The following is an 18,780-nucleotide window of genomic DNA, read 5'->3' on the forward strand; positions in this document are numbered from 1 at the left end:
AACACTATTGGCCTTGGGGAAATACTTTATAGATACTAAATATGTGATTTATATAGTGCATCTATATGCACCATAGATACATATCTCATATCTCATCATACAATCTGAAGCATCATTTCTACTGTGTCAGTTATTTAGGGCCGGGCTTGACCACACCACAACTTTTTAAATATTTACAAATTTACTCACCCAACAGGCAAACCTAAGAATGACTGAACAACAAATAATAATTCACACTTCAAATGTATGAATGGGGCTTTCCTGTGAACGGAGCATTGTGCAAGCAGCACCTATACATACAAAAAATATGGAATATGGAATGGAAAACAAGAGGGCACGTTTATATCACTGGCAAACCTCTCCATTCATATATCATGCCAGTACTTTAATCAGACCTGATGGAGGATTGTCAGCTCCTGTAGCTGCTCTGCCAACACACCCTCTTGGTGCTGAGCGTCTGTCTACAGAGATTGTAGCCAGTTTGAACTGCACCACATGGAAACTGTCAAGAAATTGTACAATCAGTGCAGAATTAATTCATCGTCTACAATTCAATGACACTGACACATCCTCATTATCTGTTTTTGAGTCCATAGCAGTAATTTTAGGTTTTGGCTGCTATATATGCAGAACAGAACACAGGGTTGTATAAAATGATGGAGAATATTCACTCTAATGAAAACTGATCACAAAGAGAAAGTTTCTCCACCTTCCTACAAAGTGCGCGCATAACACATTTTAAATCTACATTTATACCACTACATTCCACTAAATCTTACATTACTGGTCCATTAATAGGAATATTTTTGGCTTTTAAATCTATACTGGATCAAATAGATCAATGGATTGAGAGACTGATGGGAGACAACACAACAGCAGAGATGAGAGCCTTGAGTTTAGTACTTGGTCAGACAAGAATGTAGCACAGCAAAATTCATACACGTCCTCATGAAATTGGTGGCACTGGGAGCTTGGTGACTTATGCCGTATTTCCACTACATGGTACGACTCTACTCTACTAGAGCATTTTGGTACCTCTACTTTGTTTTCCACCATAGATAGTACTTAGATGGTACTACCGTAAACGTAAGCAAAGCTGATCGTCAGAGCGTCGCTATTCAAGCAGTTGGGAAACAACCAGGAAACAACTCATGGGAGCTTTACTTTACTCTTAGGAAGCTGCAGCTTTTATTCACTGACAAACTGTAACCTACACTGCACATTTTACTGCCAGATTGACAGCTTCCATGCTTAACTTTTCGTCTCACCGCTCCACTAACTACACTCATGAAAAGGAGCGTTTTTGTGGGTTGCCATATTTGAGGGAAAAAGAAATTGTTCATGGCTATTTAAAAATGCCGATGTCCCATGTCACGTCGCCAAGTACGAGTAGAGTGAAGTCGAGTTGAGTCGTACCATGCGGTGGAAAAGCAGCTATTGTAGCTACTGTACTTACAGGTTGACCAATAGCTACCAGTGTTTGTGGCTACTTTTGTTTGTGGAAAAATGTATATGAAGCTAAAACTTCTCTTGATGATGCTTCTCATTTGGAGGGATATATACTATACAATATATACTGTGTTATATACTTTTGTGCTAAAATTGGCACTGCATGGCCTCAGTAAGTTGTCATGGGGTGATTGTGTTAATTCAATGAAAAATAATTGATTTGAGTCTAAAATGTAACTGCTAGAAATGTTTGTGCAATTGGGCACCTAAAAATGAGGATGACCGATCCATGAACCATTTACGTGTTTACACTGGTCACTGACAGAAGATTTCTGTTGCATTATTACTTTTCAAATTCTGCTGATTCCTAATCCTATATGCACTGTATCTGTGTGTCCGTGGGTGTGTGTGTGTGTGTGAGAGAGAGAGAGAGAGAGAGAGAGAGTGAGAGAGAGTGAGAGAGGCCCCCAGAGGTAGGAATGACATTTGAAAGAAGTACCCCGCTGGGACCAAGAGAGCTATCTCACTGCTTCGTGCGTGTTGGCAAAACCACACACACACAGAGCTCCTGGTTGTTCAGAGTCAGGACAATCAGTCCATCTGTTAGTCTGTCAGTAGCACGTCATCCTTAGTAAATGGGGTTAACAGCCACTGCTGTGTTAAGAGAGGCAGGGATAACAAGTCCTCATGCCACGGAGAGAGATGGGAGGGGGCTTAGAGAGGGAGAGAGACATCGGCCAGGAGAGAAAGAGACAGGGAGCGAGGTAGAACACATTATAAAAAGTGTAAAAAATTCTCAGATTTAGGGCCTGTGATTGAGGATAATGGTTCGCTACCCTGCTGAGTTTGCTGTGCAGAGGTAAGAGCAAGAGAGAGCAGAGGAAAAATGGGCCGCTGGAGTGGCTAAGAGAGATTGAGAAAAGGAGGGTTCATTTATGAAATAGCAGTAGGACGAGGTGAGATAGATGAAGAAAATGAGGAGAATGAACATGGGAGGAGAGATGTATAGATAAAGTGGAAAAGTGAGATCGCAAAGGAAGAAAGGAGGCATTTATGAAATAGAAAGAGCGTAAGTTTCTGAGAGTTCTGTAGACTATAACATCCCCAAGTGTTTACATCTGCTTTTTATTTTAGCAGTGTATACACAATTGCATACACAGGGATAAAATAATGTATGTATTCTATGTGTATATTTGTGTGTATCTCCTTCTGTGTCTGTCAAATGGTGAGTAAAGCCTAATTTAGCGGAGTATTTATCAGAGTTTATTGTAGTCTGTGGCCCACTGCCTGACTCACTATCTGGCAGATTGGTAATTATTTACATCTCAGCACAACATAGCCTCAAACTGTTGACACTTTCAGCTGTATCACAGAGAGCACTCTAAACACTGTACACACATGTCTTTGCAATGCTGTTTCCCTGTGTGTACTTTATGTATTTCACCCCCAAATCTTTTTTTGCTCCAAAATAGCCTTTTTTTAATTTATGATGAATCTTAGTACTTGGAGGCAAATACAAAAATACAATCCAATAAAAATCATATGATTTTGGGGCACCACCTGCCATCATATAAAGCTTGCAGGTTCGCCAAGCTAACCGGCAATAGCAACAGTAACAGGTGTATATTCGGGTGTCAGTTTCCAACAACACTGCCAACATCAGCAGCAGCTCTCTGCACTGCAAGAAGCTCAAACATACAGGGTATCACATCCTGACTGATTCCGGTAAAAGCATGTCCTTCCTCTTTTCTACTTTCTCTGTAAGTGAGAATGATGGAGGGGGTGAGTGATCGTCAAGAAAAGAGTCAAGAGCAAACATCAGAGTCTATGTTTTCTCTCTGTCCTACTTACTTTTCAAATCTCAAATCAAGTCCCACTCCTACATCCTATTGTGGGAACATGTCAAACCAAGGAAGAAAATCACAGTTTGAAATGATGTGCAGTCTACATTATTATGTTATTGCAACTCAGAGAAGTTTGAAACAAATATCCCCAAAACAAAATATCTAACACATTTCTTCATAAATCCACCAGAAACAGTATTGTTTTGATAGTTGAAAATGCAACATATTGAGATTTATAAAACTTAAATGAGGATTTCACGGTATTAGCTGAGTAAGAGTGAATACTGCCAGTTTCCATTTTATAAAATGTGAAATCAGTACTGTTAATATCGCTTTTTTTTGACACATTGAGTACAGCACCCTTTTAAAAAATAAACAAGTTGTTCCCGGAATGTGTTTAACAGTTTTCATCTTTAAAGGTTGATTTGGAGGATTAAAACCATAACTAGACCTCAGGCAGGATGACTACCGCTGTCTGTATTTTGCAAAAAAAAATAAAAAATAAAAAAAATAAACATGAATAGCAGCAATCAAAACAATTAGAATAATCATACAATTTTGGTCAGTGGGGTTTCAGTACTCCCATGTCTTCATTTTTGTTGTCTGAGCAACTACAGCACTGTGCTTTTAGGGATTTTAAAACTATGACTACCACCTGGCAGCAGTAATGGTTTAAAGTAGTCAAATTAACTTTAGTAAGTAACAGAGTAATACACTGAACAGGCAACTATTCAGCTGCAAATTGGAGGATGCGTAATATGAAGCAAGACGATCTGTTCAAGACATCGATGTATCAAGTAGTGACAAAATAATCACTCAGCCATTCTGTCATATGGCTCCAGCTCATATTTATTTTACCATGTGCTTCATATTGAAGAACTTTACTATCATCTATTAACATTAATATGCGTAATCAAGCCTCAATGAACTTTTACATTCCTCCAGTAAACCCCCTACCCCACCCCTCATTACTCCTCCATGCTTGGATTAGTGAACCATCGCTCTTACTAATGCTGAGTCAATTACTACTACAGGTGCTGAGCCTAAAAATGGGCCAGGGGGTGTGTGTGCGCCTGTGGGGGGTTGGGTTAAGGTGTTTACCCTGTGTGTGTTGATTTTCCAGAGCAGCGTATCTTCCAACAGGCCTGTCAAGCCTGTAAGGAGGAAAAAGAGCAAGCAAATTAGGGTGGTGCATGGGAGAGAGAGAGAGAGAGAGAGAGAGAGAGAGAGAGAGAGAGAGAGAGGGGGAAGAGGGGGAAGAGGCTAAGTGAGAGGTGTTCTTATTAAACCTAACTAAAACTCTAAATCCCACCAGGATGCAATGTTCACTTCAGTTAATTTTAGTGCTGTCAGTTAAATGTTAACGCAAACCCATTTTAACGGTGTAAATTTTTTTATCACGAGATTAACGTTCACAAAGTGTGCTAGGCCAAACTTTGTAGTTTTTTTCACATGCTGTTTCAACAACTAGTAACGTTAGAAAAACTACAACACCAGACCGGATCTAGCTATACCGGAAACAAAACAACAGGCATACGGCACACACTTGTTTAAGAGTAGTAGACGTTACGTTTTGAGTGGATGGCGAGCACGAGACGCCGAAATGGATGCCAATAATATTCTGAATGGAAAGTTTACTTTTAAAAAGTTGCCAAATGGTTCCATTGACAAAACCAAAGTGATCTGTGTGTTTTGTCGTTGTGAACTGAGCTATCATCGCAGCACGTCCAGTCTGAAATACCACTTGATGGCCAAGCACACAGCTGATGCGAATTCTCCGCCCCCTCGTCAAAGCCAGGCGACAATGGATGATTTTTCAATTAAAAACAACATTTGCACAAAGCAAGCCAATCCACTTTTCCATGTTGATAAGAGCATTAAAATGAGAAAAAATAATGGGACAAAAGAAATCAAGGGACATTTAGAATAGATAAAAATGTGCGATTAATTGCGAGTTAACTATGACATTAATGCGATTAATCGCGATTAAATATTTTAATCGTTTGACAGCACTAGTTAATTTCATGGAAAACTGGCCATTAATTGTTTTGTGTACAAACGTTTTTAATTAGGCCTGGTTTGAATAAAGGTAACATAAGAACTAAAATAGAAACCTTGTGGGGATCATAACAGCATGGCCAGAGTGTAGGAATAGAGTAAAGATCGAGGGGTCACCAAAGTCAGAAATCTTCGTCCTCTGGGGGCACAAAATAAACATGTTTGCTCAACCAATTGTGACCAGCAACATATAAAGTGGGTACCTTAACCCAACCGAGAGCTACTCCACCTACGCTATAAAAACAAACCAAAACTAAACTTAGAAAAAAAGGACAGAAAACTGGAGTATCAGACCTCCTTCTTCAAAGAAAAAAAAACACAAAAGTAAGGAGCAAAAGAAGCTAACACTAGTGGCATCCAGCGGTGAAGTTGTAGATTGCAACTAACTGAACACTGCTCGCGTCTGTATATGACAACCTGGGTGATGATTCCTATATTCAGGTGATCATACACTAATGACAACATACCTATGAATATTATATTTTATTTCTGACAATGCCACCCCAATAAGGGGCACCTGAAGGAGTAAATGGGAGAGAAAAGAGGGAGGAAAAACAGAACAGAACTCCTGCCCAGTAGTTGAGGAGATATCTTTCTGTGTCGGATTGATGGACATACAGCTGGACAGATCAGTCAACCAACATCACTCTCCTTGGGCCCCACTGCTAGTGCAGCAAAAAGGGAAACCAGAGCACATGAAAGAAGGATGAGAGACAGACACACAGTGGGTGAGACATTAGAATGTGCTTTTCAATGAGATGTTAATTGGACTGGGCTTTGCAGGATTGCTGCTTTGTCTTTTTCTCATTAACGGAGCAAATTAAGAACTTTTCAAATCTCTGTTAGTCTGTTAAACATATTCATACTCGGTCTTTCAGTTCAGCTTGCCTCACTTTTAAATACTCTTTAGACGGAGAGGAGTCATTGTTTGCTGCTTTAGTTTTCATTGCCACGCAGTGTGCACCCTTTGTTGTATTGTGGGTGCACTCTTTTGTAATGGAAATAGCAGTAACTTCCAACAACTGTGTGAAAAGCCAAAACACACTGACTTTGACTTTCACAACCATGAGACTATACATATTTGCACCTGTACGCTCACACATGACATGCAAAGTCAGTCATACCTGAAGACTTTAACAGCATTGTAGGCACAACACGTACAGTCAAAACAGGCACACATACATACAGTATTCTTTCACACAGTGCTCCTGACAAGGCTTATTGTTTGTCCTTGACATTTTCATGTATTTGATGAAAGGCTGGTATGAAAGGACCATGTGTTGACATCACAAGTCTTCGAATCTAGAGCGATTTCTTTGTTCCCTCTCCCTTAGCTGACTCAAGGGACTTGGGACTGTGCTCGGGGTGGACTTGTTGTTAATTAACCACATGGCTGTCTGATTGAAGTGTGTGTGTATATATAGATGTGCACCCAAAGTGGTAGCTATAGAAGTAGTGAGGGGCCTCCCCACATCTACAGTTGGGATGCTATACCATACGATCACATCAGTATACTCTAATCCTCTACAGATTAATTATTCCCTGTGTTTTGCAAAAGGGGTACAAGAGACTTAACATGCATTTTCTATACATCCTTTAATTGAAGGAGCAGCTGTAGCTCAGCAGCCATGCAGTACAACATGGGACTTACAGATTTGCTATACTTATGAGTTAGGGTTAGGGTTAGTGATTGTCTGTAAGTTAAATATGTATTTTTACATGTGTGCGTGGTTTTGTTTATGCACACATCACTGCATAAATAAAGAATCAGAATTCATTAATGCTTAATTTGATAGTTCTGACTATAAACTGCTCTTTTGTGGCTCAAGGCTATCTGATAAAAGTCTCACAATTACAATGAATGAATTGTCCTTTCATTTCACTTTATGACATATCGGTAATTTAAGTGTTATTATTTCAGGATCAGTTACAACAACCCGTATATCTGCACTGATCTGATCTGTGCCATTTTTCTGTTGCTGTTTTTTGGATCAAGCAAAGGTAGATGACATCCTCAATCTTAATCCCAAGAACAAAATTCTGGCTGTTGCCGGTATTTTGTCAACAATGTAATCAGCCGTCACTGAGCACAACACCAGATCTATTTGAAATGTTGAAAGAAATCTGAGGCGTGGGCAGTGATTCATTGGTCCGGAACCAGGCAAATGTGATTACAAAGCGGCACTACTCGCTTACTCGTTATGCTCGATATTAGATCACATGTTTGATTAAACACTGTGTAAAATGTAAAGACTGCTACTGAGAGCCTGGTACAATGAACACTATGTATGTGTCGCTCTCTCTCTCTGTTTCACAGTGCATGTGAAGGCAGGAACGTGTGAGGTGATAGCTGCCCATCGCTGCTGCAACAAGAACAAAATCGAGGAGAGATCTCAAACTGTAAAATGTTCCTGCTTCCCTGGACAGGTTGCTGGCACCACCCGGGCCATGCCCTCCTGTGTTGATGGTATGTACCACTGTTTGTGCACATTTTGTATCTGCAAGCTCACACCAAACCAGATTTTAATTGTGTCTTAAAATGCCTTTCATGGTTTTTAATGTTATCAAGCTGATTATAACTTTTTTGTATGATAATGGGGTATAGTTTTAGCTCAGGCAGTGCACTAACGTTGCACTTGCGGTGGCCAATTGGTTTCTTAGGAGTCTAAAGATTGTGTGTGTGTGTGTGTGTGTGTGTGCGGGTGGGTGTATGTGTGTCAGTGACCTGCGCCTCTTCTGCTGGCTTGCTACGTTCCCCAATCACACCTGCTCTAAGCTATGCACAACACTGACACTGTAAGAAATGTCAGACTACCGCGTACACCACTACCTGACATTTGTTCTACCCAGCAGTATCATACAGAGTGGGGGCTGCGATATTGTTTAAATATGAGAATAACAGTGCACATTTTCAGACAGTCTCTCCTGGAAGACTTTATTAATGTTGTGAAAGAAATTATTACATCAAGAATGAAAAAAACAGCTTGAAAGAGGAGTTTGAACCCTGGTTCCTTTTCACCTGGCCAAACATGGTGTGAAGTGGGTGTGAACTTTGGATTGTCAGTTCAACAAAGTTATAGTAATAGTTGGATACAGCCAACATCGGAAGGTGCAGGGCGAGGGGGTTTGCGAAGTAGAGTGACTATCTGACAAGACATTCTCATGGAGTATACTAGCCTCTTAACTCCTCATGGTTACTGGGGCCATGATAAGCTGTTTTATATACAGGAACATGCATCCACACAGAGTTGTTAAAAATACCAAATTCAGGCAGATGACACCCAGGAACTGATAAACAATACCCAGTCTGCAGCATTTTAGAAATTGTTCACCGTCCATGTTTACTGTTGATGTGGTAGTACACAGGTCCTTATTTTCTGGGGTAATTCTGGTCAGAATTTGGAAGAAGAATTGAGGAAATAATTTATTTAATTTGGTCAAACTAGAATTATTAAAAAGTAAAAATATCAAATTCGGCTGAATTGAATTGTATATAATCTGCCTTGAATATCCATCCATATGTATGCATTGCATCATGGACTGTATATTGATACGCACCCCTTGGGTCCATGGCTTCATTAATGCTTCGATCATTGGCTCATTCTTTAGCTGTTTAGCCACCAGCTGACTAGTAAAATCCAATCCTGTTCATGCAGGTGCTCAGTACAGCCAGTATAACCCAATTATTTTCACCACTACTCTCCTGATACGTTCCCTCCTACACCCCAGCCTCTAAAGGCTATATTTTTTGGTATTGCTGATTTAACCAAGATTTGTCTACAAATAGTATGGGTTTCTTAGGGGTCAGGGGGTTAATTTGCCCCAGCCTTGATGGTGCTTGAATTCTTTTAACACTTCCTCAAAGACCAGACCCTTTCCTGCCAAATCTAACAGTGCAGTGGTAAATGGCAAATTTCCTCACACAAGTGTCTCTGACTGAAACATAATTGAAACTCTCCAGCTGGATACAGTGATCCTCACAAATGTGGCACTCATTGCCAAGTTATTGGACCCAAAGTTCCTGTATGGATATATAAGATTACATTACACTGCACACATCTGTCCATTTTAAAGGTGAGGTCTGGAGCGTGCTGCTCTCTTCTGAAAATTGATATAAATATTGATATATGACTGAAGTAATATTTGATTTGACAGTGAAGACATATATGTCAATACTCTCTTGGCAGTATTTCTGTGTGCTCCTAGCCAAACTACTGTACATGTCCTTCACTGAATAGAAGTGCATGGGACAGAATCAGAGAAACCAAAGCCACCATGCTATTCTGTTAAAAGTAGTTTCCTGCTGTTAACTTCAGGAGCCTGATCAATTATAAACACAGCCTCTGTCAATTATATTTTGGTGATGAATTCAGAGGAATTATAAAGATGATGGATGACATAAGGTTACATTGCATTTACAAGTAATTCAAAAATAATGGTATGGCATCTCCTGCTATTACCCAAATAAACCATAGAGATAAAATAGAGCAGAAATCTGAACTATCAGTAAAAGCAATCTGTGCTTCACAACCAAGCAAATCATTAAAATGATACACATAAAAATTTAATAAAAAATTCTAATATAACATAATGACTTCTTAACTGAGAGGCAGAATTGGGAAAATGCTCCATGAAAACGAATTCAGGTGCTCCTGCTATTATATTGAGCTTTTGAGTCAATGGTATGTGAACATAAAAGGGCTCCCAACATCAATCTTTAAAGCAAATATTATAATCTGCAGATAGTGTTATCTTTCTGGGTCTGCTTTGTTGACAGTGAATGATAGGTTGATTCTGTAGGCCTACATGTTTATCTGGGCTTTTACACATAAATTAGCTTTGTTTTGCAGTAGTGCTGACAGTATAAACTAGAAAATGTATCCATATACCCGGAAAATCGCCCAGGCAACTGTTCTTGTGTCCACAAAATCAGTATACTGCACCCCCTGCAGCTATGAAGAGTGGCATTTGATAAAATTCCCAGACTGCAGTCTCTGCAGCTCTGTTGTTTCTTGCTTTGGAGTTCCTGTTAAAGCTAAATCCAAAGCATATACAGTGAAAAAACACAGGCGTACAACTGCACAGATTTTTAGAATTCTGATATGTAACTCACCAGGTAAATGAACATTGTAACAGGATGTATGAGCACCACTGGTCATCAAAGATTAACAACAAATTTAACTCTCATCTTTTGTTAGTGGTTTGTTTTATTAATTCATGGAAACAAGGAAATGTATTTATCATAATACAACACAAGGTAGTATAACAAAATTGGCAGTTCCTTAATGCTACACAGATAGAAGCCACATTAAAAAAAACAAAAGGAATAAAACAATATATATGGGTAGTTATATACATTATATACATATAAACGTATACACCCAGGAAATAATTCTGCACTGCATCTTTTGAATTTTATCAAGAAGAATGTAAACAACAACACGATATTGATGATGATGTGGTTTCATCTTCACATAAAAAAAAACATCCAGTTGGACTGCGTTTGAGCACCAGGCATCATCAATGTAGTCGACCTCTTCTCGTCCTGCGCTCTGCCGGAGTGCTGATGTTGATGGAGCAGGTCTCTGTAAAGATGTGGGCACAGCAGTCTCTGATTTCCCGTTGTTTGGCAAGTCCCATTTCATCCAGACCGGACATTAGCCAGGAGCAGCCTTAAGTCCAAGGTGGGCCGACACAGCTCCTATCCAACTCTCCCTTCCTTCTCCTCCTGGAGGGAAAACACTCGCCGTATTGGGCTGGTCCCGCTGATCGGGGTGGGTGGATCGTCTCAAAGTCTGCTGTTCTTCAAACCAAACCCCACACTTCCTTTTCCAATGACTGCACGCTATTTCTGTCATACGTGTTGCATACAAAATAAAGTTCAAAGGAGCTAGTCTACCAGCAGTTGCCAAAGTCAAAATCTCAAATCCAAATCATCATCATTCAATGATGTTTTTAGTAATAAAGCTGAAAAAAAAAATACATATTAGAACAAAATTGAAGGAGCTACGGGCCGCTGCATATACAAGTGCGGCCGTTGCCATGGTTATTGTCAATAGTAGTTGTAGGGAATAATTTCTGACAAAATAGCACTGTCATAGCTCTCTCCACTGGGAAAGGGTTTATTAACCGTAAAACTCTTAAAATGCTTGTGGGCATTACATCCTTATTGAGCTGACACAATTTCTGACAGACCACATAATGATGACTCGAAGAAAGTCTGCCTAAGCATTGTATGCTCAGAATTCTCTTTCCAAAATGGCTACCAGCAGCAACATCTGATTACTGAGAAATCTCTCTCAGAAAGTGTCAGTAATCCCCTGGGAATGATGTGACTGAAAACAAGCTGTTGCTCAGTACTAAGTTGGATTGACAATTACTTAAAAACTTGCAACATGTAATTACCTGTTAATTGACTATGCTACGTAACTAGTCTTCAGAGTGACAGATAAAGAAAGGGTATTAATAAGAACATTTTTCATATATCCGCACATTCAGTTAGTCAGCTTTTACAGTGGTGAGTCTTCTTTTGTTATTTTTTTTTTCTTTGTGATCATATTTAATCGTCTTCTTGTTCTTGATGTGTCTGGTCTTTCTAAGCCTTTTTCTCTTTTGTTTGCTCAAGGCACTTCATCAATTCATTTTTATCTGATTTGATGTGTTGTGAACAAATCTACTCTAAATCCTAAAAGATCACAACATGTCCCAGCTGTCTTGTGCATATCTTGCCTCCGGTTGTGTCCCTTTCTTTCCTACTTGAATTGAAAATGTGAATGATCCCTTATGTGCTGATTAAATTCACATGAGTATAGTGGCCCTGAATCCCACGCATACAGTAATAATCTGCATTTAAAAGAAAGCTCTGCAAATGGGATGTTTTTTTCTTTATTGCTGACAGACTGTCAACACATTTTCTTTAGAGAAAAAGTTCTGTTTCATATTTCCCTGAAGATCAATAGGGGCATATGGGCAATATCTTAATTATATGGATACTGATGTGTAACAATGTTTGCTAAAATATTCAATATCATATGGTAGTTTCCTAAACCTATGTTTGCCTCACAGTGTGTCAAGTGTTTTTTAGTCAAAAAGTGACACTTGGGGTTTTTTGATTTGAGAGACAAGTAAGAAGCTATTTTTGTACTGTCTGGCCGATTATTTGGAATTTCGCGATAATCGGCATCGGCTGATGTCTGTGCTCAAAAGGCCGATAAATAAAACATGTCTTAAGACACATTTGCAGGCAGCCTTGTCAGTGTGGCTGTTCTGGAACAATGTTAGTGCTCTTGTGAATTTTTGGAAGGTGAAGAAAAAGTTACTTTCAAGCGCTGTACTATAACTTTCGAGCACTCTGCTTTAAACATATGTCTGAATTTCCTATAGAATAGAATTGTACATTGATCTTCTTTGTTTTAATATTGGCATTATACACCCATCAGCAATAACATTATGACCACCTGGGCACCCTGGTGGTCATAATGTTATGCAGCCCCATACACAACAAACTGTGATCCACTTTGTGTTCTGACACCTTTCTATCAGAACCAGCATTAACCTTTTCAGCAGTTTGAGTTACAGTAGCTCATCTGTTGGATCGAACCACACAGTCCAGCATTCACTCCCCATGTACATCAGTTAGCCGCCCATGACCCTGTCTCTTGTCCACTTTTCCTTCCTTGGACCACTTTTGATAGGTACTGACCACTGCAGAGCTGGAACACCCCACAAGAGCTGCAGTCGGGGAGATGCTCTGACCCAGTCGTCTAGCCATCACAATTTGGCCCTTGTCAAAGTCGCTCAAATGCTCATGCTGCCCATTATTCCTGTTCTAACACATCAACTTTGAGGACAAAATGTTCACTTGCTGCCTAATATATCATACCCACTGACAGGTGCCATGATAAACAAATAATCAGTGTTATACATTTCTCCTGTCAGTGGTCAGAATGTTATGGCTGATCGGTGTATATCGGCCATTGGCAGCCCAGCTCTCTAAGTATCAGAATCCACATCAGCCGTTGAAAAACCCGTATTGGTTGACTATGGTGTATAGAGCAGAGGTGTGTGTTGTATTACAATTCTGATGGACTTGAACTGAAGCTCACACCGCTCTCTGATTCGTAATCATAATCATGCTTCTGGTGGATTTACATTTACATGAAGTACTCTATCAGGAAATGCATCCACCTGTTTTCATTTACATTTACATGAAATGCAGCCACCTGTTTTTATGCACATTTTAGCAAATAAACCATGACATACATGTGACTTAAATGTCCACTGAAGCTTCCGCTCTACTGAAGAGATGAAAAGTGTGGGATCTGTGTGGACCAGTTAATACAAACAAATGCTAAATAAATTGCATTTATACATTGTCTCTCTTCCTCCAGCCTCCATTGTAGCCCAGAAGTGGTGGTGTCAGATGCAGCCATGTATGGAAGGTGAGGAGTGTAAGGTTCTCCCAGACCTCACAGGATGGAGCTGCAGCACAGGCAACAAAGTCAAGACCACAAAGGTTTGTGGGCACACAAGCTTTCTCTCTTCTCTCACAAACTGTACACTTACATGCATGCACACACGGTCAGACCCACCACAGAGTGACCGACTTCCACCCACACTGTGTTATATGTCTGTCCTCTCTCTTTCTCTTTTGTCTTATTTGTCTCTATCCCCTACTTCGTCCCCTACTTCTTCCCCCCCAATTTCATTCTTTTTCTCACCCAATTTCTCTCTCTTTACTCCCGCCCATATTGGATCAAACATCAAACAGTATCTGAAGAAAAACAAGGCCAACAGGAACAAGGCAAATAGCACACACACACACACACACACACACACACACACACACACACACACACACACACACACACACACACACACACACACACACACACACACACACACACACACACACAGGGAGAGAGAACATCACAATTCCCTTCACTCCCACTTGCCCTGCTTCCCTGCGTCTGACTGGCATGCCATCTGACTCGATGCAAAAACAACTCACCACATCGAATACACTAGAGTGGTAATTGTCCTCGGATAGTTTTTATGCTCCGATTCGCCCATAATACAGTATGTGGGATTTGTGCATGTGTGTGTGTTCTTTTCTTTGTATTTCCTCAGTTTTCGTGTACTGTCCATTTGTCTTTATGTGTGTGGATGTACATTATATATCTTTCTGCTGAGCCCTGATTGGCACCTGTTAGCTTCTCTTCAGTGGCTTGATCTGAGCAGGCTCTTGGTTGTCTGTCATAGGAGGGAATTTGTGCGAGACTCACCTCTTGTCACTGTATGCTTCAGTTTCTAACCTCCATCCTTCTCTCTGCCTTCTCACCTTCCATTATTCATGGCTGGGTGCAGACCTTTGTTTTCTGCCTAAATAATTGATCGAAGGCGTGGTCAGAGGAGGGAGAGTGCATCTCCTTGGGTAAAAGACAGAGATGAGAAAAGCTTAAGACACACATGGTCTCCTCTCTCTTTCCCACTCTGTCTTTCTCTAAAACACTCCGAGACTGTCTCCTGTACGCTGGGCTGATTAAAAATTCCTTCCCTACTTTTTCCTCTGCTCACCTCTCACCAAGCAAAGTGGATCTCGCCCCCTCAACTTACAACTTTCCTTCTCAACAGCCCCTTCTCTTATTCTCACCATGAAATAGTTATCTGTTGTGCTGGCCCAAGCCAAGTCAAATTTGTATAAGGATGTTTAAAGTGTAACTGAACTTTCCAAAATCACTACTCACTTAACAGAAGATAAAAACACAAAGAGAGACAAATAGAAAATGACATAGTGGTCTTGGAGTACGTAGCAGGCTTAATTGAAGAGAGAGACACATGAGGGTTAATCAGATATGAACATAATGCAATTCCTGCATATGTACGTGCCTTTCGGAAGTTGCTTTATATATCTGATCTCATGCATTTAGTTTTATCAACCCTAAAGTAGGCATTTATAATTTTCTGAACGAGATGAAAGCAAACCCGTTTTATCCAGGCATCACTTTATCATTGACTCTGTCGTAGTTTGAAAGTGCACAAATATTTGCTGTCTCTTGCATTCAGGTCTTTGATCAATGATTTGTGTGAGTTTGCTTGTGTGTGTGTACACTATGTGAGCGTGTTAGCTGATGTGTTTTCCTGATGATAAAAAGAGGGTTGTTTTTTTTTTCCTCCAGTGTGGTACGCTGAGGTCAAGATGCGCAGGTATCCAGATCAATAGCATCGAACCTTCTCTTATAGTCCCATTAAGACCTGCTCGTAAATTGAAATTGACGATGGAGTGAGAGAGAAAGAGGATGAGAGAGAGAGAGACATGGATAACAGAAAAAGGGAAGAGAAAGTCAAGGGGGAGATGGATGAGAAAGAAAAAAATAACAAGTGAGTGTGGAGAGGAAAGGCAGAAGGCAGAGGTGATAGGTAGATAAAAGAATAAAGAAAACACTTGAAGACAAGAATTTTTGAAATGGTCAGCTGACAAGGAGCTTATGCTTGTGCCTGGGTACACAGAGCAGGCAAGAACACAAAAGACAGTTTGGCACACTTCATCCTTCCCTCCATCCATCCCTGGCTGGGAGCAGGGGAAAGGAGGGGAAAAGGAGGGCAAGGGAGGAGAGAGGGAGGGGATAGAAGACAGCTCGATCAATGCCAAATAATATCATATGGATGAGCAGACAGACACAGCCGGGCTGCCAAGCCACTGAGCTGTCATAGACTGCAAGGCAAGTGTGTGTATTCGCACACGTAGTCGTATACACACATTAACAAACAAACAAAAAGGTGTCAGCAGCACATGTATGTTTCACTTCCTATATAGCTAGCCTACATCAACACTAAACAGCTGTGTCAGTCTACAAGCACCATCAACCTCTTTAGGCAAGATATTCTGAAAGCACTTTTGTCTTTGATAGAAACAATACAAACAGTGAATCAAGACCTATGTAATGTGATTTGATGCAGCTTTAGTTTATTACAGAATACAATAAATCAAGATTAAACTATTTAAATAACATCTTTCCATAATTTACTTTTGTGCGACTGTGTGTCATAAAGAGTGTGTATAATGTAGGAGAGAAAGGGACATCTGCCTTGTGGCCATCTGAGCAGACTCTAGTGTAGACAGTTAAAGCTTGTTGAATAAGCAATGGAAAATGTGGCACTCATGGGCCTAAAAAGCCCCATAAAGATGACACTTGCGCACTGCTTGTGTACTTTATAAATTGAGATTTAACTACTTAAATCCGATTTCTAATTGGGCACTAAAACTGCCACCTACATGTATATTTAAACAGACAGGGGAACGAACACCTAAAGGGACTTTGAAGCACCTTAAAGCAGAGCAGGCATAGAGATGCAGCGGTGTACATGTAGAGTGAACTGGCGTGACAATAAACGCCTGCGGACTCTTTGATCAGGCACAGGAGTAGATGCCTGAAGGCAATGGGAATGGGCCCAGGAAGGGTGGCCTGGAGCCATTGAGAGCAGATACAGTAGAAGAGTTTCAGTTGCCAGCTTGGAGGAAACGCTCCTCTGAGCTCTCTCAGTGATGGCTGGCCTTCACACTTTGTTAACTGGCACCTGGGTCTGACAAAAGACTGACTCCCTCAAGAGGAAATACAGGGGGGACAGCATGTGTTGGGGCTAAGAGGGGAAGCCACTGGGAAACACAATGAGAGAGAAAGACATGCAGGAAAAAAGAAAAATAGTATTGGAGAGTCTGGTCTATTACATGCCCATGCACTGGCAGTTATACAGCAATTTGTGTCTGTTTGGTAGTTGGCTGGTTGAAAATGTCTCCTAATAGCTTGAAATAAACCGAAAACAAGTGCACGAGCAAAGAAAATGGAAAGATGGATGGCCGAGATAAAGAGACCATGTGATTAGAGCAGCCGTCTCGACAAACAGACGAAATGACATGGCGGTGGGCCAGGCACTGAGAGTGAGGCACTGTGGGCTGACTGCCATGATTCAAGCTGTGTCTTGTTTAGTCTCTTGCCAGAAGAGACAGGGGCCGTGCTCGCCACGTTGTCGGTGCTCCACCAACAACAATCACTTCCCATTATATCCAAATAGCGGACCGTGCCACATCCTTTTAAACCTTATGTTGACATGTTCTACCAGAACTGGCTTTGTGCTCGGTTCTGTAACTTTTACTGTTTTAGGCCACATCATAACTTTTTTAAGGATTTTTTTTTGTCCCTCTCCCTGTTTTAGGTGACCCGATAGTCCTGTCCGTCTCAAGAAGAGCAGAAGAAAATGGCGGCGGGGTTACATACACAGCACAATGGACCTACCAGTGGCGAGGAAACGCACTCAGATGGACTTCTATGAGGAACCAGTAATTGTTTCATTATTCTGAGGATACAGTGGCTGAAGAGACAGGACTCTGACACTTTCTTCAATCACCTTAAACACGACTGAGTGTCCTTGGCCATTTACTGCAGAGGACTGCATCACCCACAATCCTTTACTGCTACTACAAACAACAACTTCAAAAAAAGTGAACTATGATTTAAACAGCACTGGATTAGATGACAAAAAACTACTTTCTTTACAACAATCTGTATTCTTCATCTCTCTTCTATGGCTTAGTTGTGTTCCTTACGCATACTGGGAAATCATGAAGGGAATCTGGATTTTAGACTGCTATCCCGCATTACAAACGTTGCTACAAAAAAAAGAAAAAAAAGGAGTGGATCCAGAATGACTGTCTCATGTAGTCTGGATGACGCATTTAAATTTAAACTGTGCCACATATGACACACTTGATGCTGTCAAAACGTTTCTTAGATCTGAAACTGAACCTTTTCTTTTCAGATTTCACCTCCATAAAAATATTTTACTTTCAATAGTTTGTGGCTTACCACATGCCATTTTTTAAAATGGGGAGACAGTTTGTCAGTCTTCTTTTTTCTTTTGTTTTTTGACAAAGGACAAAATCCTTTCAGGGGTGAGGTTAGACTAATACCAAGTAGATGTTATGGTATATTGAAACATGTAAACGTGTAAAAAATGGTCCATGGAATCAATGGGGCTAAAAATAAATTCGCTCTAATGGTTTTAATATCTGTGTTTTTAAACGCCTGTTAACCGCTATTGAGTACATGTGTCAGTATTATATGAAATGAATAAAACCTTTCAAAAGAAAAGATAAATCTCTGCAGTTTATTTCAGACCTACAAATTGTTCTTACCAGTATACCACACATTGTATACTGTGAAAAAAAATTGATATCAGTTTGAATACATTGAAGGAGAAAAGGAAAAAACCTTTGAAAATGTGTAACTACTGGTGTTATTGTGTTGGATCCAAGAAATTTCATAAATAACTGGTTATTTCTTTCCTGTTAATTCAAAACTTATATTTTATCAGATGTATTCCCTGCTTTAAACAAACAGCTCTGAGCAGGAACAATTGTTTTAGAAAAAGC

At 40.3% G+C, this 18,780-nt stretch overlaps 1 protein-coding gene across 2 annotated transcripts in view; it reads left to right on the top strand.

Annotated features, from left to right (window-relative positions):
• LOC127377758 (chemokine-like protein TAFA-2) overlaps window positions 1-18,499 on the top strand; it is a 73,298-nt gene extending 54,799 nt beyond the window's left edge. For both annotated transcript variants that reach the window (XM_051425916.1, XM_051425917.1), the window contains exons 3-5: window positions 7,669-7,818; window positions 13,742-13,866; window positions 17,565-18,499. In XM_051425916.1, the coding sequence (XP_051281876.1) occupies window positions 7,669-7,818; window positions 13,742-13,866; window positions 17,565-17,576 (287 nt within the window). In that variant the 3' untranslated portion in view covers window positions 17,577-18,499. The remainder of the gene's footprint in view (window positions 1-7,668; window positions 7,819-13,741; window positions 13,867-17,564) is intronic.
• Window positions 18,500-18,780: the final 281 nt, after the last annotated feature.

The sequence above is a fragment of the Dicentrarchus labrax genome, unplaced genomic scaffold (assembly GCF_905237075.1).
Source record: "Dicentrarchus labrax unplaced genomic scaffold, dlabrax2021, whole genome shotgun sequence".
Classification (NCBI taxonomy): Eukaryota; Metazoa; Chordata; class Actinopteri; family Moronidae; genus Dicentrarchus; species Dicentrarchus labrax.